The sequence below is a fragment of the Maniola jurtina genome, chromosome 13, assembly GCF_905333055.1.
Source record: "Maniola jurtina chromosome 13, ilManJurt1.1, whole genome shotgun sequence".
NCBI classification, from domain to species: Eukaryota; Metazoa; Arthropoda; class Insecta; order Lepidoptera; family Nymphalidae; genus Maniola; species Maniola jurtina.
Window position 1 is genome coordinate 7,382,464 of NC_060041.1, and position 27,902 is coordinate 7,410,365.

Below are 27,902 nucleotides of genomic sequence, written 5' to 3' on the forward strand. Positions count from 1 at the left end.
TTTCCAGTCCAAAGTTATATTTAAAAACGGGATCAAAAACAAAAAAAAATCCAAACAGCAGGGGATGAGATAAACTTTTCTACTAAATGGGTAATTTAGGTTATTTGAAACGAACACTGTATGAGAAAATTCAATAAGGTCAACGAATACGTACCTAGAAAATAAATGGAGACCTAAATTCGGAGTAGTGTTTCATAAATCTCGATGGACAGCGACCTATCGGAGTCGTGAAAGGATGAAAGCTCAAGATATTGCACGGTATATTGGACATGGAATTGCGCAGCCGATTGGAACAGCGTTCATAATATAAGTTATTACTTTTACGGAAGATAATGTGGCTAATGTAACAAATAGCGGAGAGAACGTTTTTCATCTTCGAACGAACTTTACCTTTAAGACAGGTATGTATACGTAATAGATGTGATAGCTTAGTGGTTAGAACCTCCTAATCGCACGTCAGAGGTTCGATCCAGAACACGCACCTCTAATTTTTCTGAGCTATGTGCGTTTTAAGCAATTAAATATTACTTGCTTTAACGGTGAAGGAAAACATCGTCAGGAACATGCATGCCTGAGAGTTCTCCATAGTGTTCTCAAAGGTGTGTGAAGTCTGCCAATCGCACTCGACGGGCGTGGTAGACTATGGCCAAAAACCTTCTCATTCTGAGAGGAGACCCGTGCTCTGTAATGAGCTGGCGATGAATTGATCATGGTGATGATGAATACCAAAATTAAAATATTATAACACAACTAAGTGTAACCCATTATTCTAATAATGTAATCTCTAGGTTATATAAAAAAACACCTCACTACCATTCCAAAATAGCTGAATGTTAAATGAAACTGAAAAGAAAATTCTACAGACAAACTGTAGTAATCAGTTTTGTAGGTAATAAAATAGTTCAAGAATACAAAAGGAGACTTGTTATTACTTTTGTCAAAAGTCCGATAGACTCGTATCAACGTCCAGAATTGCAATATAGCAGTAAATTCAATACAACGACCGGATAAGTATACTCGTATTATATCTTAAAACAAACGGCGTGCAAAACTCGGGGGTTACATAAAACCCACTAGACGGCGATCTATTGAATAGTGGAAGTTGGAAAATCTCAAGACACTGCTCGGTATATTGGGCAAGGCCATCGGATCGGAACGCGGCGTGCACAACTTATGCCTTTAGTATGGAAATTATATTGAAGTACGACTGAAGGAGCGGCATTTTGCCTGCTGAATTTTCTTCCATACCTACCTATCCTATTACCTATAAAGTGGTGATAGTATTTCATAAGTTTTGCTGACTCCAAACAGATTTAGATGCTTACGTTCGTTTTTCTATTAATTATATATTTTGAATTAGGTACGACTAAAGGAGAGTCATATTGCCTGCAAAATTTTCTTTCATACCTAACTATTTTTTTATTTCTGAGAGATAATCAGATTGCATAAGTTTTGTTGATTCCCAACAAATCTAAATACTTCTAAGCTCTTCTATTAATTATTATGTTTAAAATTATCATTACACATAATATCACATTTCATTGTCAAGTAAAAGAAAACGCAAAGCTTATATAAGCTATTTTCGTTTATTATTACAAGCACAAAACATAATCTTTTCTAATTGGGTATATTTTTTGAACAATTTTTTGTGATTATAATAATAAGAAAAACAGTCGTCCCGCCGCAACTTTCCATGTCTATGATTTATGTGCTTGGTATGAATTAAATAAAGAATACGTACCTAAGTTTTCTGTTCCCTATAACTAACATAATAGACCTGTGGTCTTTTAATGAAGGAAATACACCATTTTGTACCACTAATGATCAAAAAAAATCTGCTTGATTTAAAAACAGTTTTATTTTTAAGAAACAAACAAAAAAGGGTGAATCACGAAAAAAATATAACAATATCGAAATCTCAAATTATTGTAGAATTAAATTAATGTATATTAAAAATTATTATATATTATTAAAACTAGCTTTACTTAATAATGTATCATGATCGCGTGAAACAGTGCTAAGAATGAGTGACATCTTCGCGAAAAAAAAAGTATGACATTGACATTTCTGACATTCCAAATATAGACGTGCCCTTCTTAGTTAAAATGCATAGTAGGTACATACTTATTTCTAAGGCTCCGGCTCCGTCTAGCCTACACAAGCCAGTTTGTGCAGTTAAGTGCGAGTGGATGGCAAGACAGTATCCCGCGCAGTTCCAAATGCTACTAAGGATTAGACTGCACCTGTGCAGTTTTAACTACGCTGGCAAGACGGAGCGTGTAGCCGGACCTTAAGACATACCTGTGGTGTAAATGCCGTCGGGTGTAGAGGATTACTGGAGGGTGCTGCTGTGCTTCCATAGTGCTGCTGGTACGACGAAGTGAGGATCTTCTTGTGCGCCGCCGCGTGGGCGCGGTACGCACTCACACTAAGTTTCATCACTAAAGTACACTAAAAACACTACAAATAGACAGTTTTATGATAGAAAATTTAATGCTGCACTACACTTTATGGTGTCAGATACATTTTTTTTTTGTCTCTATTGAAGGGTTTTTCAGGAATTTATTTACTAATTTTTATCTTATTCTCACTTTTTGTTTCATAAACCTGTTATTTTAAATGGTGTCTCGACGTTTCAATTCTGAAACAAAAAACAAAATACCATTAGTGTCGACTGTGAGTACTGTTTAAAAGGATAAACTGACAGACATGAAATCCTGGGTCGGAAAAACTTGAAATTTTTGCATGTAAGTATTTAAGTCTTAATAACGTAAGCGCCCCACTAAGACAAGATATTCAGAAATACCTCACAGCTAGGTACCTATGAATAGAACATAAAAAAGAATTTGCAAAAGACTCTCGAATATGTGCTTTGACTTCATTTTACCTTCACTGATTTAAAAAAAAATATATTAGCTATGCTAATCATGACTAATACTCTCCTTTCCCCTCCAATTAAGCGTAAAGCTTGTGCCAGAAGTGGGTACGGCAATAGTGCAACGGGTGGGGTTTGAACCGCGCGCCGACCTTGCGGGATTAAGTCCGCTCATTAACCGTTGAGCTATCGATTTCCTTCACCATTAAAGCAAGTGATACTTAATTTACTTAAAACGCACATAACTCCGAAAAGTTAGATGTGCGTGACCCGGATCGAACCCCGTATCCCCCAACTAGAAGGCCGACGTCTTAACCATTAAGCTATAACCGCTTTCTATTCTGCATATTATTATCTAATACAGTGATTCAATTACTCTTTGATGCATAAATATAATATTAATTTCAATGCAATATACATCACGTTGAACATGTAATTGCTTTTAAATCTTGCCTACGACTTTGAAATTGAATCTCCAAAGTAAATATTATTTCAAAATTGAAATACATTTCGAGAGCTTCTTAACACTCTGAAACTTAGTGCGTTTTACAGTATTTATCGATAAAATGACAATTCAAAAATCCAATATTTTTACACGGGATTTTTAAATTTACACTTTGAATCAATTTTTTTTAATTCCATGTAGAAAGGTGCCAGTTATGATTATGTCAAGACTACCACCGGTTCAGAAAGCAAATTCTATTGAGGACAAGAAACTCAGAAGTTGCTCTTATTTTAAAAAAATGTTGCAATACATATTATAACATTTTTATTTTTATAAAATACATAAGCAATTGAGATAGTCATACCTATTCATCATAGATTTTTTTATGGCCGTTACTTTAAGTTTTGCTTTTAGAAAGCAAACGGCTTGAGAGATAAATCACTCTAAATGTTAAAAGAATGGTAGAACAAAAAAATAAAGAAATGAAATAAATTAAATACTGAGAAATACGTCTTAAAACAAAATTTCTTTGAGCCTATCCATAAACAAACAATAAATTAGCTTAAGTTTTTAAAATTGCGTTAGGGTCGGTCATAAATTTGATAAAGCCGTCAATTTTAACTTAGAAATCTTTGTAAGTGTAATAAACAATGCCATATATTGCAACCAGATTGCGCGAAAGTAAAAAAACACCATGGGAACATGAGAAATAATTGTGAAGCCAAAATCGGACCATTCAGGAACACCGAGGTGTGTCAAAAGGCGGAACTTTGAAACACCATTTCTTCTGTCCACCAATAAAAATTCAGGGGTGCGCAGGAGACGATCAAAAGACGAATCAGATGCTCTCGTGTGTTTTTCTGTTACAGGAAGAGGGAGAAAGTCGAAAGGTAGAGAAGGGAGACGATATTAGCAAAAGGACAGTCGTCGAGAAGGATGCATTCGGGCCCTCAGCCTTCGAGACTCATCACTCTATTCGAGATTATTTCGACATTAATTTCGATATTCAAAATTAAAGTTTTGAGAAAAGAAAAATTGTAAAATTGAAATAATAATTTTAGTATTGTTAAAATTAGTAACTAGTAAAATTTGATAGTGTAAAATCTTAATTAATCAGTGTGTGTTTTGAGCCGACAGCAGCTGGTATTGGGTGATGTATTATATTTTGTATTATTTTGACTAGATTATTTTGAAATCAGCTCCACAACCCTAGTTAATTAAATTAATTGATTGATTTAATTAGAAATGAATCCAGATAATGCATTACACACTTTGTATTTTATATGACGGAAATCGGGGACCCACAACTTGGTTTTAGCAGAGGTGGGTTCTAGAAATTTTGTTTGTAATGATTTACATAATCCTTAAATTATGAATACGAGGCTATAAAAATCGTATCTATACTCTAGACCGCACAATGAGTTAACTCCACGTTTGAACATAAAATTAAACTACTTAAACCAAAGTGTTTAAATGAGACGAAATAATTAACTGCGGAGCTGGGATCTGAATATATCTAGATTGATTGTATAAAACTGTGTAATGTGTGTCCTTAAAATTTACTTTATTATAGAAGTAAGAATTGTGGATAATATCTCTATTGATTATGTGGGCATGTGTGTATTTTAGATAAAATGATGTACATAATATTATATAAAGCCGAAAGGGTTTTTTTGTTTGAATATTTGCTTTTCCCTTTCAATAATTAGTATGGCTTAGGAAGCAAATGTTCGGCCGGGAATTAATTAATGTAATAAAGTTACTTAATTTCCAGTCTAAATAATAAATTCAGTTTCTCTTCTTTTTTTCTAAATACTCAACTGTATGAGTAAATAAACAATTATTTACCAGAAATAAATGCACTTGGGTATAACTATCATCTTTTATTTGCTATATTTAGATACATTTTCCTAGACATTTAATAATGGAGATTCAATTTGTTTGGAGGCTAGACTATCGTATTGTAATATTAACAAAGCCAAAGATACAAAGAAACCATGTATCGAACTAACTTGAGCTCCAATATTAAGATTTTCTCATATGACCTATTTACCAATCACAATTTCCTATTATTAAGTAAAAATTAGGTTAGGTTTTTTTTTTCAGCAGTGCACCTATTTATAATACTAGCTCTTATTCAGCATTAAATAGGGATTAGAATTGAATTAGCAGTCTAATGCAGTCTGATGGAATGACTCTTGTCGTTACAATTATTGATTTGGTAGAAAAATCACTCAATAGCTAAAATAAGGTGGTGTACTAATAAACTACTAGCTACCGCGGTATCAACATAGTCTTCATCAACATGGACAGCTTTCACCGGCTCACTACTGAGCGCGGACTTCATAGAGAACTCTCAGACTTGTAGTTTTCCTCACGATGTTATTCTCTGCACTAAACAAGTGATGTTTTAAATTAATTGTAATGTATACAACTACGAAAGATTTAGGAATAGTTGCCAAAGTTTCGAACCCTGACCTTCTAGTAGATAGAGAAATGACTTAACCACGGTGCCATCGCGGTTAATAATCATTTCAAGAAATGTACGAGAGGCAGCGAGCATCGATGGCTGCGAGCGGACAAAAAAAAAGGGCAGGTATAAACCTTTTTTTTTGTGTGTCATTGTTACGCCGAGGTTTTGGGAGATCGAGCGACGACACTGTATTCTGGTAAAACCTAGGGACATTCGAAAGCATAATTCGGGAGAATTATTAATTTGATATCCATGACTTATAAAGTCGGATTTAATTAAAAAAAAGGCACACGGTCGATTAGGTGGCTCCTGGCGGCAGAGTTCCGGCACACCAATACACGCCATGTCTTATAAGCAGCGACTTCCCGACCTCTAAATTGGCCAATTTAGACATAATATAACAAATGAATATATATACCAAAATATACCATGGTAAGGGGCGAGCCCAGAGCTCATTGAAAAGAACCTAGGTTTCCGTACCTAGGCAATTGAAAACGCTTCGCAGCGAAACAAGGGAAGTTGACTGCAGCCCCAATAAAAATGTTTAAATGCCGAATACCGGCGCAGGGATCCCCCCGTGCTAGAAGGAGCTCTGGTCAGTAGAAGATGGCCGAATCGGCATATACATGTATCAACCGACCTTTCATTCAAGCCAGAACGTATAAATTAAACTGTTTTTTTTTCCTCCTCAGGTTTTTCTCTTGAGAGAGTAGAATGAGTCAAAATAATAATTCTATAAGATAAAGTTCTTCTTTTAAACCGCGAAAGTCTGGTAGTTTGATTGGGGACGTCTACATTGTCCACCCGACGTATTGTGCCTGCCATATACTTGGCATTACGTGTATTAACATATAACTCCAAATGCTAAAGGTGTCCCTGAGTTTAGCCGTTTTATTTATAATAATTTCCTCATTATAGCCAATCACCAAATATTAAACAGAGACGATCCACGTACCATCACAGAAATATGATGCCGAGTGACCAGGGATCTATGTACGTATTCGAAATAACGATATGACTAGATTTACATTAACATAAAAATAACACAACGTAGAAATTGTGATTGGGTATTTGAGAGAGAAAAATTTATAAACTTACATTACTATTTATAAATTATAAGTTTTAAGGACACACTGCATGTTGTTTTATATATATATGTTGTACATTTACATTTATTTATGTATAGGGGGAGCAGGAGCAGAAATAAGCTATGTGTCTTATAAATGTACAATTTACAGGTTTTCAGAGAGGATATTACAAAGACCGAGTTATTTATCCCGTGCTTATTTCTTAGACTTAACAAATTTTGCTTAAAGTCTGGGAATTCATATAATCAAAGCACTTCGCGCATGTGGTTGCAAATTATAGCAGTATTGCACTATTATTCTAATTACAACTTTGCATATTACTAAATTTTACACGGAAAGTAAAAAATTAAAAATATTTAAGATAGTACCAAAGTTGGTAAAAGAAATAGGGTCAAATTGAAAAAAAAAAAGATGTCTTCAGGTAGGAAGGGACGTAGAGCAAAGCAAGTAGGTGCGGGGCAAAGCGATGTTAGTACCGTAGAATCGAGCGAGCAAACAACGACCTTAGGGAATGCTACATTAGAGTTGATTTTGAAAAAAATCACCGAGTTCGAAGCAAAATTACAACAGTTAAATTCAAATACCGGTTCAAATGAAATTGCGAGCGTTTCTTCACACGAGTCGAACGGGATTAATGAAAATGAAAAATCTGATAGGCAGGGGTCAAATCTTGAAACCGCGAGCACAAGTACATTATCTGAGACCCGGAATTTATATGTTGTACAGCCGTCAGTAACTAAACCAAATTTCGACGGAAAACCATTCACTAACCCCATCGTTTTTCTAAAACGATTAAAGAAATATATAAGGGCGGTAAATGGATTAGATCGCGAAATAGATATAGCGTTAGGTTGCATCTCGGGGCATGCTCGGAAGGTTATGGACTTGTATTCGAAGGGCTGGACTACGTTCGCTGACTTCGAGATTGATTTTAGACGAAATTATTGGACCGAACAAATTCAGGAATCTATAAGATATAAATTGATTAATGCGGTATATTCAAGCGATTCGGGAATGTCGATGTCCGAACATTTTGCTGAGCAAGCAGAATCAATGCAGTCATTAACTATTGCGTTTAGTGAGAGAGATTTGGTCAATTCTATTATGCGACATTATGCTATAGATATACAACGATTATGGTTTACTAGAACAGAGGAAGTTAACATCATGAACGGAGCGAAATTTCTTCGAAACATAGAGCAAAATATTGTTGAAAAACCCAGGCAATTTACGAGAGGTACTGTTAGTAATAATTACAGAGGTAGACGATACAATGAGTCACCATCGAGACGACCTATTGTAGCAACAATGTCAACAAGAAGTTGGAGAGCTAGGGGAAATTCGACGAGGGGACGCGGCTATCGTGGTCGATTAGGTTCTAGGGTTAACTTTAACAGGCCTACGGTATCCGAATCTAAACAAATTAGGCCGGCTATCACGTTCGTGAAAGAGGGCGAGAATCTTACTGTGTCTAAGAATGTGGGGGAGGGTTCATCAAAAAACTAGAATGCCCAACACAAACGAGGTCAAGTCAGTTAGTCTTGTGTGGCACGGGCGTCAGAAAGACCTCAGATCACGAAGAGACAGGTGTAGTCTATAGAATCTTAATTAATAGTGGATGGAAGCCAGGACAGAGTTTGGGGACCGGAGATAAGGGACTTAAACGGTTGTTAAGAGGCGGCGTTGATTATAACGAGTATAGTAGTCAATTTGAAATTAGGAGTATAGGAATCTTATTGGAAAACCAGTTTGAAAATGTAACAGAGTGTAATGAGTTAGGCGTGACTTGTGAAACTTGTATGAGGAGAGGTTTGAATGTGTACACAATGTATCATGAATTAGATGAACAAACCGATGTGAGTGTTGATTATTCTTTACCTAGGTTACCTGAAGTATGTGTTAGATTGTATGGAAGAAGTATGAGTGCACTCATAGATACGGGAAGTCAGATTAGTGGAATAACTAGGGAATTGTACGACTCTATTCTAAGAGAACATGGGACATTGCCAGAGATCGCTATTCCAGCAATTCAAATACAAGGCGCGTTTGGATCGCGAAGTGAAAGCACAAATCGGTTAGTGCTAATAGAGTTTCAGTTAGGTAGTACTTTAGTTGAAGCACCTGTACTAGTTATGCGACGTCTTCCTAGGTCATTGATACTAGGATACGATTGGTTAGAGCGGGTAAAAGGAATAGTGAACTGTAATGGTGAACACACTTTGACTATTGAACATATGGGCGTTAGGTCTTGTGTTAGGCTGAATTCGGACTGCAAAATCGAAAGGTTAGGGGGAGAGACGAACGCAGCCACGATTAATTTAATATTAAATCAAAACTCTAGGCCAGTGGAACAAAGTGTATCAGACATGAATTTAGATAATGAGAAATTTAAGGGATTAAAATTAGATGACGCGAACTTAAGTAATGAACAAAAGGAATTATTACTACCTGTGTTAAACAAACACTGTAAGGTATTTACGGAAGGTTTAGGTTTGACAAACAAGTACGTACACGTTATTGAGCTATTAGACGAAACACCTTTTGTAAAACACAGTTATCCGGTACCTTTGGCGTATAGAGAACAGGTAAAAACCGAATTAGAAGAGTTAGAAAAACTAGGCGTGATCAGACAGGAAGCGACCCCTTACTGTAGTCCTCTCACTTTCACTAAGAAGCGAGATGGGTCAATAAGACTCTTATTGGACGCACGAGAGTTGAATAAGAAAATGGTAGGTGACGCGGGCGCGCCTCCACTCACATCTGAGATTTTACAATCCTTTCATGGAGTAAATTATATCAGTTTAATTGATTTGAATAATGCCTATTTTCAAATACCTTTGCATAAAGATTCTAGGAAGTATACTGGGTTCTCGTTCATGGGGAAGACGTATACTTATAATGTTTTACCTCAAGGTTTAAAGACTTCTGTAGCAGGGTTCTCGAGAGCAATGGATTATATCCTAGTAGGAGTACGAGAGTTTTGCGTAAACTATTTAGACGACATAGTCATATTCACTACCGGGGACATAAGGTTACACTTAGAACATTTAGATCGAGTGTTAGATAAATTAGAAACCGCAGGTTTAACTGGAAGGTTAGAGAAGTGTCGGTTCTTATGTGTAGAGGTAAAGTTGTTAGGACACATAGTAAATACTAACGGGGTACGTATGGATCCTGAACGGGTTAAAGCCATATTAGACTTCCCTATACCTCGGACTATAAAACAATTACGAGGATTTCTGGGATTAATAAATTATTTCAGAAGATTTATTTCAAAATATAGCGAAGAGGTTAAACCACTGTGTGACCTATTAAAACAAAATACGAAATGGTCATGGACAGAGGAAATTAACGATTGTTTTGAAAGGGTCAAGAAATTGTTTATAGACACGATACTTCTTGTACACCCAGATCCTAAGGGAACTTATTATTTACAAACCGATAGCAGTAATTTGGGGGTTTCGGGTTATGTCTATCAATTGAATGAAGCTGGTGAAGAACAAATATTAGGGTTCTGTAGTAAAGCATTGACAGAGACAGAACGCAAATGGACAGTTACTGAACAAGAACTATGGGCCATCATTTTCAGTTTGTCAAAGTTTGAAACATATTTGAGAGGAGCGAATTTAGTCATTAGGACTGATCATAAAAGTCTGATTTTCTTGCAGACGTGCAAACTATTGAGTGCTAGGATGATACGTTGGGTACATTATATAGGGCGATTTAATTACACAGTCGAACATGTGAAAGGTAAACTAAACATTGTAGCAGACGTATTGTCTCGACACTTAAAGGGGACCACTGATGTATTAACTAACAAGGCCACGGGGCCTGAAATGAATCTATTTAAAAACATCATTAGGACGATTAGTGCGGGAGCGATGGAGAGAGATAGGTAGTTATCAAAGTCGCGACAAGACTGTTAGTGAGATAATTAGACGCGTGCAAACAGCAGACACTTCTGAATCAAAGTACTACGTGCTTAAAGAAGGGATTCTTTATAGAAGAGACATAAAAGGGGATATCTTAAGGTTATATGTTCCCGAGAACATACTAAGGGATTTGATAGTTAGCATACATGAAGAAGTAGGTCATTTCGGGCGATACAAGGTTTATGCTCTGATGAAACGTCAATATTATTTCCCAAATATGTCTCGTATAATAGGTCGTGTTGTAAGAGCTTGCGAGGCATGTCAGAAGTCAAAACATGCTTTGGAAACGCACACGGGGCCGATAAAAACTGTAATAGCGAAGGAAATAGGAGAGAGAGTTTTTTGCGATATTTTTGGACCTTTACCGGCAGGACGATTGGGTTTTAAATACATATTCGTAATGCAAGATGCTTATAGTAAGTTAATCAGACTATACCCACTACGCCAGGCTAGTGGGAAGGCTACTTTAACTTGTGTAAAAAAGTTTCATAAGCAGGTCACAATTAAGACATTATGTTCAGACAGAGGCGCGAACTTTACTTCAAAAGTTTTCGAGTTAGGTATTCGCCAACTAGGTATCGAATTAACGCACACATCTGTTAGAAATCCGCGGCCAAATTCGACAGAGAGGGTTAATAAAGAGTTAGGTAGATTATTCAGGACGTATTGCGACAAATCACATCGATCATGGGTAGATCTATTATCGGATATAGAAGATTGTTACAATCAGGTAATACATACTACAACTGGATATTCGCCAAACGAGATTATATATGGAAAACGTACTCTGCTATCGACTGATTTCAACACTGACTCATCGGTGAGGGCAGACTTACAAGGTGAACCGTTAGAACAGATTCGACAACAGGCACGACAAAACATAGATAAGGCGGCCGAAAGTAGGCAATTACATTATAACAAAAATCATAAGTTAATACAATTCGAAATTGGAGATTTAGTGAAACTTAAGACTTTTACGAAGTCAGATGCGGATAAAAAGTTGACAAAAAAATTCATGCGCTTATATGAAGGACCGTACATAATAGGGGCAGTTCCATATAATAATGTATATACATTAATAGACGTTCATACTGATAAAGTTAAGGGTAACTACAATGCCATTCATTTGTTTAGGTACTATGTAGATAACTAGAAAGATAGGTAAAACCAGAGTATTGAAAGGAACAGAAAACAGGTAGTTTGGGGTACACTAAACAAAGAGATACCTGAGTTAAGTAGTTATGGTCATGCCCGAGGGGATAATAGATAGGCGTGGGAGGTTTAATACTAACGTTCTAATACAGATAAGGAGAAAAATAGATTTTGAAACAACTAGCACAGCTGCAGGGACAAAAGGGGGATTACTACGTGTATTAAAAATCTATTTTGGGGGAGTGTGAGATAGTCATACCTATTCATCATAGATTTTTTTATGGCCGTTACTTTAAGTTTTGCTTTTAGAAAGCAAACGGCTTGAGAGATAAATCACTCTAAATGTTAAAAGAATGGTAGAACAAAAAAATAAAGAAATGAAATAAATTAAATACTGAGAAATACGTCTTAAAACAAAATTTCTTTGAGCCTATCCATAAACAAACAATAAATTAGCTTAAGTTTTTAAAATTGCGTTAGGGTCGGTCATAAATTTGATAAAGCCGTCAATTTTAACTTAGAAATCTTTGTAAGTGTAATAAACAATGCCATATATTGCAACCAGATTGCGCGAAAGTAAAAAAACACCATGGGAACATGAGAAATAATTGTGAAGCCAAAATCGGACCATTCAGGAACACCGAGGTGTGTCAAAAGGCGGAACTTTGAAACACCATTTCTTCTGTCCACCAATAAAAATTCAGGGGTGCGCAGGAGACGATCAAAAGACGAATCAGATGCTCTCGTGTGTTTTTCTGTTACAGGAAGAGGGAGAAAGTCGAAAGGTAGAGAAGGGAGACGATATTAGCAAAAGGACAGTCGTCGAGAAGGATGCATTCGGGCCCTCAGCCTTCGAGACTCATCACTCTATTCGAGATTATTTCGACATTAATTTCGATATTCAAAATTAAAGTTTTGAGAAAAGAAAAATTGTAAAATTGAAATAATAATTTTAGTATTGTTAAAATTAGTAACTAGTAAAATTTGATAGTGTAAAATCTTAATTAATCAGTGTGTGTTTTGAGCCGACAGCAGCTGGTATTGGGTGATTTATATTTTGTATTATTTTGACTAGATTATTTTGAAATCAGCTCCACAACCCTAGTTAATTAAATTAATTGATTGATTTAATTAGAAATGAATCCAGATAATGCATTACACACTTTGTATTTTATATGACGGAAATCGGGGACCCACAACTTGGTTTTAGCAGAGGTGGGTTCTAGAAATTTTGTTTGTAATGATTTACATAATCCTTAAATTATGAATACGAGGCTATAAAAATCGTATCTATACTCTAGACCGCACAATGAGTTAACTCCACGTTTGAACATAAAATTAAACTACTTAAACCAAAGTGTTTAAATGAGACGAAATAATTAACTGCGGAGCTGGGATCTGAATATATCTAGATTGATTGTATAAAACTGTGTAATGTGTGTCCTTAAAATTTACTTTATTATAGAAGTAAGAATTGTGGATAATATCTCTATTGATTATGTGGGCATGTGTGTATTTTAGATAAAATGATGTACATAATATTATATAAAGCCGAAAGGGTTTTTTTGTTTGAATATTTGCTTTTCCCTTTCAATAATTAGTATGGCTTAGGAAGCAAATGTTCGGCCGGGAATTAATTAATGTAATAAAGTTACTTAATTTCCAGTCTAAATAATAAATTCAGTTTCTCTTCTTTTTTTCTAAATACTCAACTGTATGAGTAAATAAACAATTATTTACCAGAAATAAATGCACTTGGGTATAACTATCATCTTTTATTTGCTATATTTAGATACATTTTCCTAGACATTTAATAATGGAGATTCAATTTGTTTGGAGGCTAGACTATCGTATTGTAATATTAACAAAGCCAAAGATACAAAGAAACCATGTATCGAACTAACTTGAGCTCCAATATTAAGATTTTCTCATATGACCTATTTACCAATCACAATTTCCTATTATTAAGTAAAAATTAGGTTAGGTTTTTTTTTTCAGCAGTGCACCTATTTATAATACTAGCTCTTATTCAGCATTAAATAGGGATTAGAATTGAATTAGCAGTCTAATGCAGTCTGATGGAATGACTCTTGTCGTTACAATTATTGATTTGGTAGAAAAATCACTCAATAGCTAAAATAAGGTGGTGTACTAATAAACTACTAGCTACCGCGGTATCAACATAGTCTTCATCAACATGGACAGCTTTCACCGGCTCACTACTGAGCGCGGACTTCATAGAGAACTCTCAGACTTGTAGTTTTCCTCACGATGTTATTCTCTGCACTAAACAAGTGATGTTTTAAATTAATTGTAATGTATACAACTACGAAAGATTTAGGAATAGTTGCCAAAGTTTCGAACCCTGACCTTCTAGTAGATAGAGAAATGACTTAACCACGGTGCCATCGCGGTTAATAATCATTTCAAGAAATGTACGAGAGGCAGCGAGCATCGATGGCTGCGAGCGGACAAAAAAAAAGGGCAGGTATAAACCTTTTTTTTTGTGTGTCATTGTTACGCCGAGGTTTTGGGAGATCGAGCGACGACACTGTATTCTGGTAAAACCTAGGGACATTCGAAAGCATAATTCGGGAGAATTATTAATTTGATATCCATGACTTATAAAGTCGGATTTAATTAAAAAAAAGGCACACGGTCGATTAGGTGGCTCCTGGCGGCAGAGTTCCGGCACACCAATACACGCCATGTCTTATAAGCAGCGACTTCCCGACCTCTAAATTGGCCAATTTAGACATAATATAACAAATGAATATATATACCAAAATATACCATGGTAAGGGGCGAGCCCAGAGCTCATTGAAAAGAACCTAGGTTTCCGTACCTAGGCAATTGAAAACGCTTCGCAGCGAAACAAGGGAAGTTGACTGCAGCCCCAATAAAAATGTTTAAATGCCGAATACCGGCGCAGGGATCCCCCCGTGCTAGAAGGAGCTCTGGTCAGTAGAAGATGGCCGAATCGGCATATACATGTATCAACCGACCTTTCATTCAAGCCAGAACGTATAAATTAAACTGTTTTTTTTTCCTCCTCAGGTTTTTCTCTTGAGAGAGTAGAATGAGTCAAAATAATAATTCTATAAGATAAAGTTCTTCTTTTAAACCGCGAAAGTCTGGTAGTTTGATTGGGGACGTCTACATTGTCCACCCGACGTATTGTGCCTGCCATATACTTGGCATTACGTGTATTAACATATAACTCCAAATGCTAAAGGTGTCCCTGAGTTTAGCCGTTTTATTTATAATAATTTCCTCATTATAGCCAATCACCAAATATTAAACAGAGACGATCCACGTACCATCACACAATGTAACTGTAATATTACACTACCTTGTGGGCTCTTGAAGTCAAAGCCAACCATTTCCATGCAACCATGTTACTAAGAAATTCGTCAATTATATAATAACCGCGACTTAACAAAAAATGTTTTAACACAGTATTTTTAAGCTATGGCAAATCTGAAAACGTTTTCAAAATCATGTTAAAAAAGAGAACCTACAGTCATATAATCATTTAAGAGATTTACGCCTGAGCTTTTGAAGCTCCCACAGGCCACTGCCTATTGTAATAAAGTAAATTATAGTAAAGTTTATAATTTATATAACATAAATCCATAGCAGTATTTCATAGCGATTATCCATATAATAATGATTAAAAAATTAAGATTCACGATCGTCCGCTACATTAGTTGGTCAGAACTTAGCTAAAGCCTCCATAAATCCTTTTTAATGGTTATTTACGTTCTCCTTTAGCTGAGATCGGATGTCCTCGAATCACAGCTATTACTGCACAAGCAATTTTTTATCTAGTATACCTACTATATTTTACAAAAGAAAGGTATTATATTATATTAATTGTTAGTATTTATATTTTCGTCATTTTTCATTCTATTATGAATATATTTAAGGACGCGCGTAGTTAAAAAATGGGCAGAGTACATAATTCGAAAAACCGATAGACGTTGGGGTCCAAAGGTGCTAGAATGGCGACCTCGCACTGAAAAGTGCATCGTTGGAAGACCCCCTACACGGTGGACAGACAAGATCAAACGAGTCGCAGGGAGCTGTTGGATTCAGGCGGTGCAATACCTTGGATGTAGAAGATCTTACAACTTGTAGGCTACAAGAGACCTAAACATAGGTCTCTTGTAGCCTGCTGAACACAGCAGTGCCATCTATCGGCACACAATAGCAAAAATAATTTTTGGAGACCCTCACTTTCTTGATGTAACATCCGTTAGGTCAATTTTTTTCGTATAAAATGTAGCCGGTATAAAATGTATGTCACCCAGACCTTTATGACGAATCAATTGACACTTCAGCAATCAAAATCGGCCCAGTAGTTTAGGCGCTACGGTGGAACACACAGAATCTGGATACATACATACATAGACTGCTAAAATCATAACCCTTCCTTGTGGTTTTGCCGCAGTCGGTTAAAAAGAACAAGAATCTCAGGGGGAGCTATAATTATTCAAGAAACAATATAAAGAAGATAAGGTATACAGACACCTGCTACAGCATACAATAATACTCATAAGCATAAAGTATCATAAGCATAAGTAATCTACGACGGATAATAACGACTTCATTTGACACGATAACACTTGCAGTAATAAACTATTTATCGATATGATCGAAGGTGCAACACTAGACTGAACGGCGCCGTCATGTCGAGAGTGAACGCCTGACGATTCAGGAGGACCGAGTCAACATAGCGGCACAATTTTATTGACCTTTTTTTATATAAGACTTACGATAATATTTTTTTAAACAATTTTATTTAGCTTCACTTTTGTGAAAAGCTTCCCGCAACTTCATCCGAAATTTTATAAAGATCATAATATTGAAATTTCATAACACTTTCTATCTATCTATCTATCTATCTATTAGTGTTTTATCTATCTATCTGTATGTATGTAGATATGTCAGTCACTTTGACCTTTTATATTATGTATACTAGTAACCGGCTTCGCTCACATAAGAATTTTGAAAAATTCGACCTTATTCCTTATCTTATTTAGGAAACTTCTCTGCTTTTCAGCTTTCTGGGTTGGAAGGGCTTGGAAGAGCTGAGCGTTAAAGAGTCAGTTTTTTCAAATAGCGTGTGAAGATATCAAAGATCTCATCAAGCCAGCGCGTTAGATCCTCCGAAGCGAACTGAGACGTGTTTCGATACTTGGCGGTGTCATATTAACGCAACGAGAGGTGCGATCACTGCGAAGCGTGAAGTCAGAGATGCGAAAAGTAATCCTGCATCGCATTATTATTTACTTGATAATACCCAAGAATTCTCCTATGTAGATTTAAGTTTCTAAGAATTCCGTGGGAACTCTTTGATTTTCTTAGACAAAAATAGCCTATGTTCTTCCTCAGAATACAGGCTGTCTTTGTACCGAAATTCGTTGAAATTGGGTAAAAGGAAGAGTCGTGAAAAGCTTGCCGGCACACAGACACACTTTCGTTTTCATAATATGGATAATTAAGCTGGGTCCGTTTAAAGATCTTTAGTAGATCCGGTTAAAGATTATATTTTGACTATAGGCCGGGGTAAATACCCCATCGGGGCACAAAACTATAATTATGGAAGGTATACCTAGTAGAATATATACCTATCAGAAATTCGCAGAATTTCGAAGTCAATGATAAGGATTTACGTGTTCCATCCAATAGCTGGATATATTTTTGATATAGAAACATTGCTCCATTTTTATTCAAACTATTATAACGTACGTATACGTTCCATTGTTAGCTACACCCTAGTCGCTTATTGCAACGCAACGATGCAAAGAACTTTGCCCGCGTAGCACTCTCGTAGCAGATGCCTACGGTTTGATCTGTGAGATCTAAACATAATATTATGCACTGCAGAGTGGAGGAGTCTTTTAAATAACAAATGTAACAACTTTATTTACTTTGGCATACGGTTTAAATTAGATTTAAAATTAAATGAAAACAAAACGCGGGGAAGGTCGTCTTCTTTTGTAATGAAGTAAAATTTAATGCCCCAATAATATCTCAGCGGTCAGAAAGTGTATTGAACTCTGAAGTTCAAAATTTCGTCAGCTCATACCCCACTTTTGCACTATAACTATATCTACTCCTAGCAGAAACTGTACACTTAATTAAAGAAGAGAAGTATGTGTATATAAAGTTCATGGCTAAATTGTTAAAAAAAGTACTTAAACCTACAGAAGTAGTGGACTTACACGAGGTCAATTACCGACTCCAATGCAAGACTGCTAAATTTACTTTTCAGTAGTTTTTGGGACCTTTGAATTCGCAAGTAGGTTTACTAATATGCTTTCTATTGAAAACATTTATACAGTGTACACACGGTAGAAGTGAAACCTTCAAGAAAACTAATAAATACTAGATACTTCAAACAGCTAACTATAAACTTTGAGAGAATAAGATGAATGCTATCTGAAGTAGGCTAGTTGTAGGGTTTATTTATTATTTATAATAATGTTTCCAAGTTTGAATATTACGTTACATTTTAATGTAGGTACTTAAATTACATTAGGTACAGTAAAAGCTCCAAGTTTTCAATTTCATCAAATGACACGAGAGGCGTATGGTATACAGCATGAAATACAAGTGTAAATTAAAAATTTATAACACCCCCGACAAGTGAAGGTTACAGTATCTAGAAAAGAGCTGATAACTTTCAAACGGCTGAACCGATTTTCTTGGATTATAGCTAAGAACACTCTCGATCAAGCCACCTTTCAAACAAAAAAAACTAAATTAAAATCGGTTCATTCGTTTAGGCGCTACGACGCCACAAAGAGATACACAGATACACACGTCAAACTTATAACACCCCTCTTTTTGGGTCGGGGGTTAAAAATAGTAAACACTGTATAATGTATTCTATCTCTATCTCTCTTTAGTGTCGCTTTTTCGTTTCATCGAGTTTTACATCACAAATCACAATCGCACTAAAGAAGTTTTCACTTCAAAAATGTTGAGTTTAGATCCTGAAACTCAAATAACTGCATAATATTGCTCACTTCGGTTTTTCGAGCAGTTTCATAACTGAAACTTAAACGAAACTTGCGCTCTCAGAGAAACATATGCAAATATAACCTTCCTTCGCATGGCAAGCTATTGTTTGATCGTCGTTGTTCACGTTTTGAGGGCGGAACGTTGTGAAGGAGTCAAGATGTATTGTTTCTTGTAAAATATTAAAAGTAGCCCGTTTTATTCACGTCGAAGAAAATGTTTTTCTTTCGATCTTTTATTTACCTACTTAAGTCATTCAGATTCATATCACTGTTGCTAAGTAAGTGTAAATTTTGGTCTCATGGGCAGGCTTCGGCCGAGGCTAGTTGCTACCAGTCAACAGCAAAAGCTGTGCCGCTAAGCGATTTAGCGTTGCGGCACGATGCCGTGTAGAAAGCGATAGATAAACCCGTTTAATGAAACTTCCATACTTACCTACCCCTTTCAAGTTGGCTCGTTTCCATCTGATACTGCATCATCACTTACCACCAGGTGAGATCACAGTCAAGGGCTAATTCCGGCGTGTTCACTTAAACCAGTGGATCAGCTAATAGTGATGTGGATTGGTATTTTAATCTCGCGCTTATATGAGCTAATAAACACATAGCTACCCTAGTGTACAGATATACATACATACCCTACCCTACATAGATGCGTGTGAGACAAAAGGTGATCGTGGACGCGCATATACAATAGAGCTTTTATGCGCAAAAAAATGCCCACCTAAAACCGCTCTTAAAGCGAACAACAGCCACATATCCAGCAGCAGCAGTAAAAATAACTTCATGCCAGTATCAACTCTGCTGATGCCATAAGTATTTCTTCGATGCACCTGATATGGCTGAATCTTGCTGCAGCCGTCCCGTCGGCATATGTGGGTCTTTTATCGTGTTTTAAACTTTTCAAAGTTTCGATTCAGTGAGATGAAGTGCAGTGGAAAGCGAATACAAACACTTTGGCGTAAAAGTTTTAATTACAGACATCTTAAGCGCCTTTAGCAACACTAAACAAAACAGACGAACAGGTTTATACCTAATTATCTTTTTGAACAGTTTTATATAGATTCAGTGTCTTAGGTACTATGTATATTTGATTAAAATCTTGCGAACGTATTTTTCAATTAAATAATAAAGAAATATTATTAATTTTATCAAACCGTGACTTCATCCGCATGGACTTCACAAATTGCGAACCCCTATTTTATCCCCAGGCGTTGAATTTTCAGATATCCTTTTTCAGCGGATGTCTAGTATCTACGCCATAATAGCTTCTTCTTCTTCTTCTCTCTGAGCTGGTTTCCGTACTTAAACGTTTCCGTCTGTTGTGCGTGCGTTGCCCCTCCCCGCCGAAGTCTTCACTCCAGCCATCCAAGCTCGCTCCAGAAGCCAAGTAGACCGCCCAGGTTGCCGAGGGCTTCATGAAGTGAGGTTGGGGATCCCAGATGGCGTTCTCGATGTTCTGCCACGCTTGCACACTCCAGGAGGAGCCATAATAGCTATTTGCATGCCTTTCGACCCGTACCGTCTAGTAGTTATAGCTTTGTGTTGATAGACCAGTCAGTCAGTTAGTCAGTCACCTTTTTTTTATATATTTAGACTATAGAACCGATTCCTATGAAACAGGTACATATATACAATTCAAATCTGTACTACTTTTTAAACTGGCTGATCTTATTTGTCATGCATGCAATCATCTTTAGTATAGGTACCTAATAATTAGCTAATTTTAGATTTTTCCAATATCTGAATGCAAGACTAGCAATTGTTTAATGGGCTACAATAAATTACCAACTCGTACTAATTTGCTCCTCGTGCAATTCGCTTTGTGGTCGATTCCCATTAATGGAAATAGAAACGATTAAAGGAATAATCGATTTTAGTTACTAGTTCTTTACGCGTGTTGAGAAACGAATTATCTAGCTAAAAATATAAAAGGACTGACTGACACCCCTTATGCATAATTTAGCAATACATTTTCTTCTTTCTTTTTTTAGGGTTCCGTACCTCAAAAGGAAAAACGGAACCCTTATAGGATCACTTTGTTGTCTGTCTATCTGTCCGTCCGTCCGTCCGTCGTGTCTGTCAAGAAAACCTATAGGGTACTTCCCGTTGACCTGGAATCATGAAATTTGGTAGATAGTTAGGTCTTAGAGTAGGTAGGTAGTAAAGGAATAAAACCGAAAACCGTAAATTTCTGGTCACATCATAAAAAAAAAATTAAAAAGTGTTTAAATTTTCAAAGTAAGAAAACTATACCAAGTGGGGTATCATATAAAAGTGCTTTACCTGTACATTATAAAACAGATTTTTATTTATTTTTATCCATAATAGTTTTTGCTTTATCGTGCAAAATGTCGGAAAAAATACCCGAGTACGGACTACGGAACCCTCAGTGCGCGAGTCTGATTCGCACTTGGCCGGTTTTTTAAAACGAGAAACAACTGTTTTATGTTGAATATTTTATGAAATAAAACTCAAATATAATATTGAAAGCTTCATCCTCGCGGATTTACTTACTCTTATCTTTTTGTGAATTAGAATGTGTCGTGCACAGGTTGACGTCTATGTCGTTTAAGAAACAGTTAGAATAGAATAGAATAGATTTTTATTCAAATAAACTTTTACAAGTGATTTTGAATCGTCAAATAATTTACCACTGGTTCGGAATGCCGTTCCTACCGAGAAGAACCAGCAAGAAACTCGGCGGTTGCTCTTTTCAATTGTTCAATTTACAATAATATTTCATACTATACCTACAAGCAATTATAGCCCCGCGCATTGCTGGAAGCAAATCCATGCTTTTTTATCATTTACGTAATCTTCGATTGTGTAATATGCTTTTGCCAGGAGCATACTTTTAATGGATTTTTTAAACTTTTGTAAAGGCAAGTCTAATATTGACTGTGAATGTTGAATTTTATTATAAAATATTACACCCATTCCCACAAAATGACTTTCCCACTTTTTTGAGGCGGAGCGTAGGAGTTGCGACAACATGAACCTAATTTAAAATTATTTTTTTGCTAAATTAAAAACTAGTTTCTGTGAAGTTGATATCCTTTTATTTTTAACAAAAACTGATACATGTATGTATATAGTGAGCTTTTTGATTTTTCAATGTCAGAAGTAACAATGGTCCCGCATTATTTATGTTGCTCCAGTTTTATTCAAATTTTAATCACCGCGACCAAGCCGCGATATGACAGTGTTGGCTTATGTTTTTACGTACATTATGTATGCAAAAAAATCAGCACTGCCACCACCACACTCAAAATATGAGTTGCTACAATGAAAAATATTTATTACTGTTACGCTACATTATGCCTAAGTATCATAGCGGTAACAAGTTTATATTTTAGTACATGCTAGCCGATGCCCGCGACTTCGTCCGCGTGGATATAGGTTTTTCGAAATCGCGTAGGAACTCTTTGATTTTCCGGGATAAAAAGTAGCCTATGTGCTAATCCAGGATAATATCTTTTTCCATTCTAAATTTCAGCCAAATCCGTTCAGTAGTTTTTGCGTGAAGGAGTAACAAACATACACACACACACACACACACACACACACACACACACACACACACACACACACATACAAACTTTCGCCTTTATAATATTAAGTGTGAAGTGTGATATCCCCTAATACAATTATTTTATGGACTAGTTGATGCCGGCGATTTCATCCGCGTAGATACCTGTTTTAAAAAATCCCGCAAAAACCATGAATTTCTACGGGATAACCAATAGCATGTATCAATTCAAAGTATAACCGATCTCCATTCCAAATTTCAGCCTTTACCTTTATGTTTCTTACATAAACTGTTAATTTTAAATCCTTTTAATTCTAAGTTTTATCGCACGACTTATCCGTCTTGCCACATGAGACTTAAATTATGTAAAAAAATAACATGTACCTACAGCTGGTGTACAGCTGTTGGTGGTTCTAATAAAATAAAATAAATAAATAAATCTGTTCAATAGTTTTTGCGTGAAATAGTAACAAACACATAATAAGTATTATATTTGTGTGACTAGATGATGCCTGTGACTTTGTTCGCTTTGATAAAGGTTTTTAAAAATCTTCTGGAAACTCTAATTTTCCGGGTAAATAAAAAGTAGTCTATGTTCGTTTTCAGAATGCAGACTATCTGTATACTAAGTAGACGATGCCCGCAACATTGTCCATGTATCTTTAGGTTTTAAAAATTCTTTCCTACCTAACCTACTTTTCGAAACCTAAAGTAGCATGACCTTATCCAGCAGGGCTAACATGCGGCCGACGAGATATCTCGCGACGAGATAGTCGATGTCGACTGTTTTCTCGTTTGCACTAACATGGTCGACACGAGAGACAAAGTCGTCGAAGACTTGTTGACTTCAAGACAAATATTATTGTAATGTTGACATGACAAGATATTGTAATGTTGCAACACCGATTTTTTTTTCTCTCTCTTCTGACTTTACAAAGATTAGCCAATGTCAAGTTTCTAGTTATTTAAAAGTTAGGGAACTATATAAGTATGGACTTCGCATGGAACTAATAAGTACTTCTAGTACTTATTAGTTCCATGACGTCCAGACGTCAAAACGGTCAAATTGACATAAACGTCATTTTTAAACACAGACTATTTTTTTTCTTTCTTTAAATCTGGCTTTACCGTGATTAGCCAATGTCAAGTTTGTGATATTTTCAAGTTATTGAATTTATACAAGTATGGACTTTGTCTGTACCAGCGCTCGCCGACATAAGCGCGGCGCCCCTTTAGAGTGCTTCCCAATCAGTTTCACCACCAAAAAACTCCAGTGAAACACAAAAACCGGCCATTTTTAACAAAAAAACACTCCAAAAAGGCACCGCACGCGCACCAGCTAACGGCACCACAGACGCAACTCTGATTTCGTTCATTCATTTTTTTATCTAAAACCTATAGTCTGTGTTTTTGACTTCGTCTGCGATGGCGTTTGCTGGCGCGCGTGCTGTGCTTGTTTGGAGTGTTTTTTTTTTTGTTAAGAGTGGCTGGTTTTTGTGTTGGTTGGTGTTTTTTGGTGGTGGAACTGACTGGGAGGCGCTCTAAAGGGGCGCCGCGCGTATGTTGGCGGGCGCCGGCGCAGACGGAGTCCATACTTGTATAAATTCAATAACTTGAAAATATCACAAACTTGACATTGGCTAATCACGGTAAAGCCAGATTTAAAGAAAGAAAAAAAAAATAGTCTGTGTTTAAAAATGACGTTTATGTCAATTTGACCGTTTTGACGTCTCTTGAATTTGTTATTTTGGACGTTGGCGGTTTTCCGTTTTAACTTTTATTGCAATTTGCAGCATAGTCAATCCGAAACAACAAAAATTTCCGTTTTATGTTAATTGGTCTGTGTTGAATGTTTGGCAATATGGAAAATAATAAGAAGTTGTAAGTAAATTATTTTGATGATATGGATATTATTAAGTGTACCTACTTAATATGGAGTCAAACATGAATTAAATAAACCACTATGTTTCAGTGTTGGAAGCAACAAGGCACAAATTGCGTATTTGTGCCAGTATATGGCGGGGCACCCAGAATTCGCAGCTGGGGATTATAGGACGCCTTTAGGGGCATCCTATAATCCCCAGTGGGAGTCACTGAAGCGCGCTCTAGACGAGCTTGGCCCACAAAGATCGGTGGAGCAATGGAAAATTGTAAGTTGAAGTACCTGTTTTCATTTGCATCAGTTACTAATGGAATTCACTGGAAAGAGGTTCAAAAGTTATGTTGAACATAAATATTAATTCATATACTATAGCAATTTCCTTAAGATATACATAGAAGCGCATTAATTTGACAACTTTTTGTTTCAAGTGTTGGCGAGACCAGAAACGCAAGGCCCGAGATGAGGGTCCTCCAATCTCAGACAATACAGTGCATGTTCTGAATGCAACTAGCCAGGAGATGGCAGTGGGTTGTGGTCCTGAGGAGTCACCAATTGGTGTAAGAAATATACATATTACATATATCTTGATCAACCCCATCGTCGGCCCACTACTGAGTCTCTTAGTAGATTGAGAAGGGTCTAGACTCTAGGCCATATTCCACCACGCTGGCTCAGTGCGGATTGGCAGACTTCACACGCCTTTGAGAACATGGAAAACTCTCAGGCATGCAGGTGTCCTCACCATGTTTTCCTTCATAGTAAAGTGATATTTAAATTGCTTAAAAAACTCATAACTTTGAAAAGTTGAGGTGCATGCCCACGATCAAACCCACAACCTCAGCCCGAGTCCCAAATATGTAGGAGGCAGACTTGTTAACCGCTAGACTACTATGGCTATGCGCATTGCTGGCTCTAAATCTATTTCTAGTCATTTATTTTTTCAACCTTGAAATAATTATTTGTTAGCATAGCTAAATACTAAAAGTTAGAATTTACACTCGAGTACCTATTGTATTTAACTGTGTTTACTTTCCTCTTTCTTTTAGTTCAGTCAGGAAACCACAACTCCACTGTCAGCTCTACGCCAGTTGCAAGCAGAGCATGCACAAGAACCATTCCCCAGCACCTCGGGCATACCAAAAAAGAGAACTCGAAAACTATTGCCTCCTGACCGATTTTTGGCAGCTCAATTGGAGAGCAATAAGAGAGCAAGAGTAAGATAATCCTTAGAATGGGCAGATGGATTCTGCCTTTATATCCATAGTTTGTTGATGGTGTAACTGCAGTCTATTGTGTATTTGTTTGGTTTTAGGCAGCGAATGCTTTACGTCGAGAAGCGAACGATTTAAGACGTGAAGCGAACGATTTAAGACGTGAAGCGCTCATCACAGCTCAAAAGCACCTTGCTATCTTGTAAGCATTAATGTATAATTGTAATTATAAGGGATATTTAATAATTTCACTCAAGTTTCATGTTTTTAACTAAAAGTGCAATATTTTTAAATCAATTCTAACTTTGCTCAGACTCAAAATTGAGTTAAAACGAGACAGATTTATGTGAGAGCTGAGATCTGTCTCGTTTTAACTCTGTTTTAAGTCTAAGCTAAGTCACAGTGCTCTATAGATCTCATCTTTAGAAAATAGTTTCTTTCGCCCCAATAATGAAGTATCTAAGTGTTTGTGTACTTTATAACATTGTTTATCTTGTTATAGGATTGCAAAAGACAAAAAGAAGAATCCGTCCGTCCCCGCTCCCCTCCCCCCTCCCCCCAACCGTAGACAGACATAAAGCGAGCTGCAGGAAGGGTGTTCTGATGCGGCATCATTGATGACTGATAGCCAACCTTAGAATCCTTTGCTGCCTCGGAATTCAATACCAACTGTTCCGACAATCCACAGTTGGCCAGCGTGGTGGACTATGGCTAAAAGCCTTCTCATTCTGAAAAAATTACGTCTGTTGCGGCGTGATTGAAGGATGACTAATCAAGTAGAAGAATTGCATCATCTTAAATTATTCTACTTGATTAGTCCATCAACTATAGTATTAAAAATAATAATGTTTTGTATTTAGAACGACATTTTATGTTAAAGATGTTATTTAAGATTTTTTAAATATTTTTAGTGACAAGTGCAAGCTTACAACAGTTATTAGTTAGCATTAACAGGGCTCTCTTCGTCACTTACTCCATACAATCGTAGTCCCAATTTCATTTGAATATTAAGCAAAGTCCATGAAATTTTGCAGACTTATTCTAGAAACTAATATCTGTGCCTGTGGTGTTTTAGATTTTTCTAAAAGTATGTAATTTTAAAATTACAGAGGCTCAAAGATTTGTATGTGAATTTTTAAGACCGCGTAACTTTGAAACCGAATATTTTAACGGAAATCTGGAAAACCACAGTTATAGATATTAGCTCCCGGAACGTATCTACAAAATTCCATTGAGTATGATTGGCTAGTATTCCAATGAGAGACGAAATACGTTTGTATCGAGCGAGTGACGGAGAGACCCCTCTTAAGTGTAAAAACTGGATGCAAACTATCTCGTCTTATCGGTTGAATGGATGAGCCGTAAAAAGCTAGCAGACAGATAGCTAGACAGACACACTTTATAATATTAAAATATGGATAGTTCGCCTTCTTCGGATCGAGAATTTTCAGATTTGGATTGGATTTGGGTCGAATGCAGTGCCTAAAGAGCTTAAAGGTTCCTTGTTTTATTACGAAATCCTAAAAACTTGTCAAAGCAAACGGACCTAGATTCTGAGGCGTATCGATGGCATCAGAGCATTTCCCTGCGGCATCATGTCGATGTATTGGATATTCAATTCCTCTTGTAAAGGAATCGACATCGGCAATATACTCAGTCTAAGTGCACTCTCAGTTCCGATTTGTGCGAAAACTAGATCTAAAGGAAGGCACTATTACTGTTGTTTCGAGAGTATCTACTTGTTTTAGAGTGATGACATTTATATTTACCTCACAAATCGTACGTGCCTACTACTACTACCTATTCGTTGAACAATTTGATTTCATTGTACCTACCTAAACGAACGTGTTAACGTAGATAAACTAGCTATAGTTCATATACATTATACGTCAAATACAATTCAAATTCATTTTTTTAATAGTCCATCCATAATAATATTATAAATACAAAAGTGTCTGTCTGTCTGTCTGTCTGCTACCTATTCACGACCCAACAGTTTAACCGATTCTGACGAAATTTGGTACAGGGTCAACTTATATCCCAGGGACGGATATAGGCTACTTTTTATCCCGGAAAATCAAAGAGTTCCCACGGGATTCCTAAAGACCCATCCGCTTAACCGATTTGCATGAAATTTGGTACCGAGGTAGCTTGCGTCCCTGTAATTGACATTGGCAACTTTTTATCCCGGAAAATCAAACAGTTCCCACGGGATCTTTAAAAACCTAAATCCACGCGGACTAAGTCGCCTATCCTTTAGTCTTACTATAATTTTCTTAGAATA

The 27,902-nt window shown here is 36.5% G+C and overlaps 2 protein-coding genes across 5 annotated transcripts in view; one reads left to right on the forward strand and one right to left on the reverse strand.

Annotated features, from left to right (window-relative positions):
• Positions 1 to 27,902, reverse strand: part of LOC123870799 — a 250,773-nt gene that overhangs the window by 96,170 nt on the left and 126,701 nt on the right. For both annotated transcript variants that reach the window (XM_045914242.1, XM_045914241.1), the window contains exon 2: positions 2,302 to 2,641. In XM_045914242.1, the coding sequence (XP_045770198.1) occupies positions 2,302 to 2,439 (138 nt within the window). In that variant the 5' untranslated portion in view covers positions 2,440 to 2,641. The remainder of the gene's footprint in view (positions 1 to 2,301; positions 2,642 to 27,902) is intronic.
• On the forward strand, positions 22,157 to 26,683 carry LOC123870819. 3 transcript variants are annotated; one of them, XM_045914273.1, is made up of 7 exons: positions 22,157 to 22,171; positions 24,372 to 24,406; positions 24,498 to 24,675; positions 24,836 to 24,964; positions 25,454 to 25,621; positions 25,720 to 25,820; positions 26,121 to 26,683. In XM_045914273.1, exons 2-7 carry the CDS (start codon positions 24,375 to 24,377, stop codon positions 26,194 to 26,196), a joined length of 684 nt encoding a protein of 227 aa, XP_045770229.1. In that variant the 5' UTR covers positions 22,157 to 22,171; positions 24,372 to 24,374; the 3' UTR covers positions 26,197 to 26,683. The 3 variants fall into 3 exon arrangements, with proteins under 3 accessions (XP_045770229.1, XP_045770231.1, XP_045770232.1); XM_045914275.1 differs by lacking the exon at positions 22,157 to 22,171 and having other exon boundaries at positions 24,307 to 24,406; positions 25,454 to 25,600; XM_045914276.1 differs by lacking the exons at positions 22,157 to 22,171; positions 25,454 to 25,621 and having other exon boundaries at positions 24,307 to 24,406.

Excerpts from the sequence above, each read along its gene's own strand:
- LOC123870819 (XM_045914273.1), top strand. The coding sequence starts at position 24,375 with ATGTTTGGCAATATGGAAAATAATAAGAAGTT. Across the intron at positions 24,676-24,835 it reads CGGTGGAGCAATGGAAAATT|TGTTGGCGAGACCAGAAACG; the intron begins GTAAGTTGAAGT and ends TTTTGTTTCAAG. Across the intron at positions 24,965-25,453 it reads CTGAGGAGTCACCAATTGGT|TTCAGTCAGGAAACCACAAC; the intron begins GTAAGAAATATA and ends TCTTTCTTTTAG.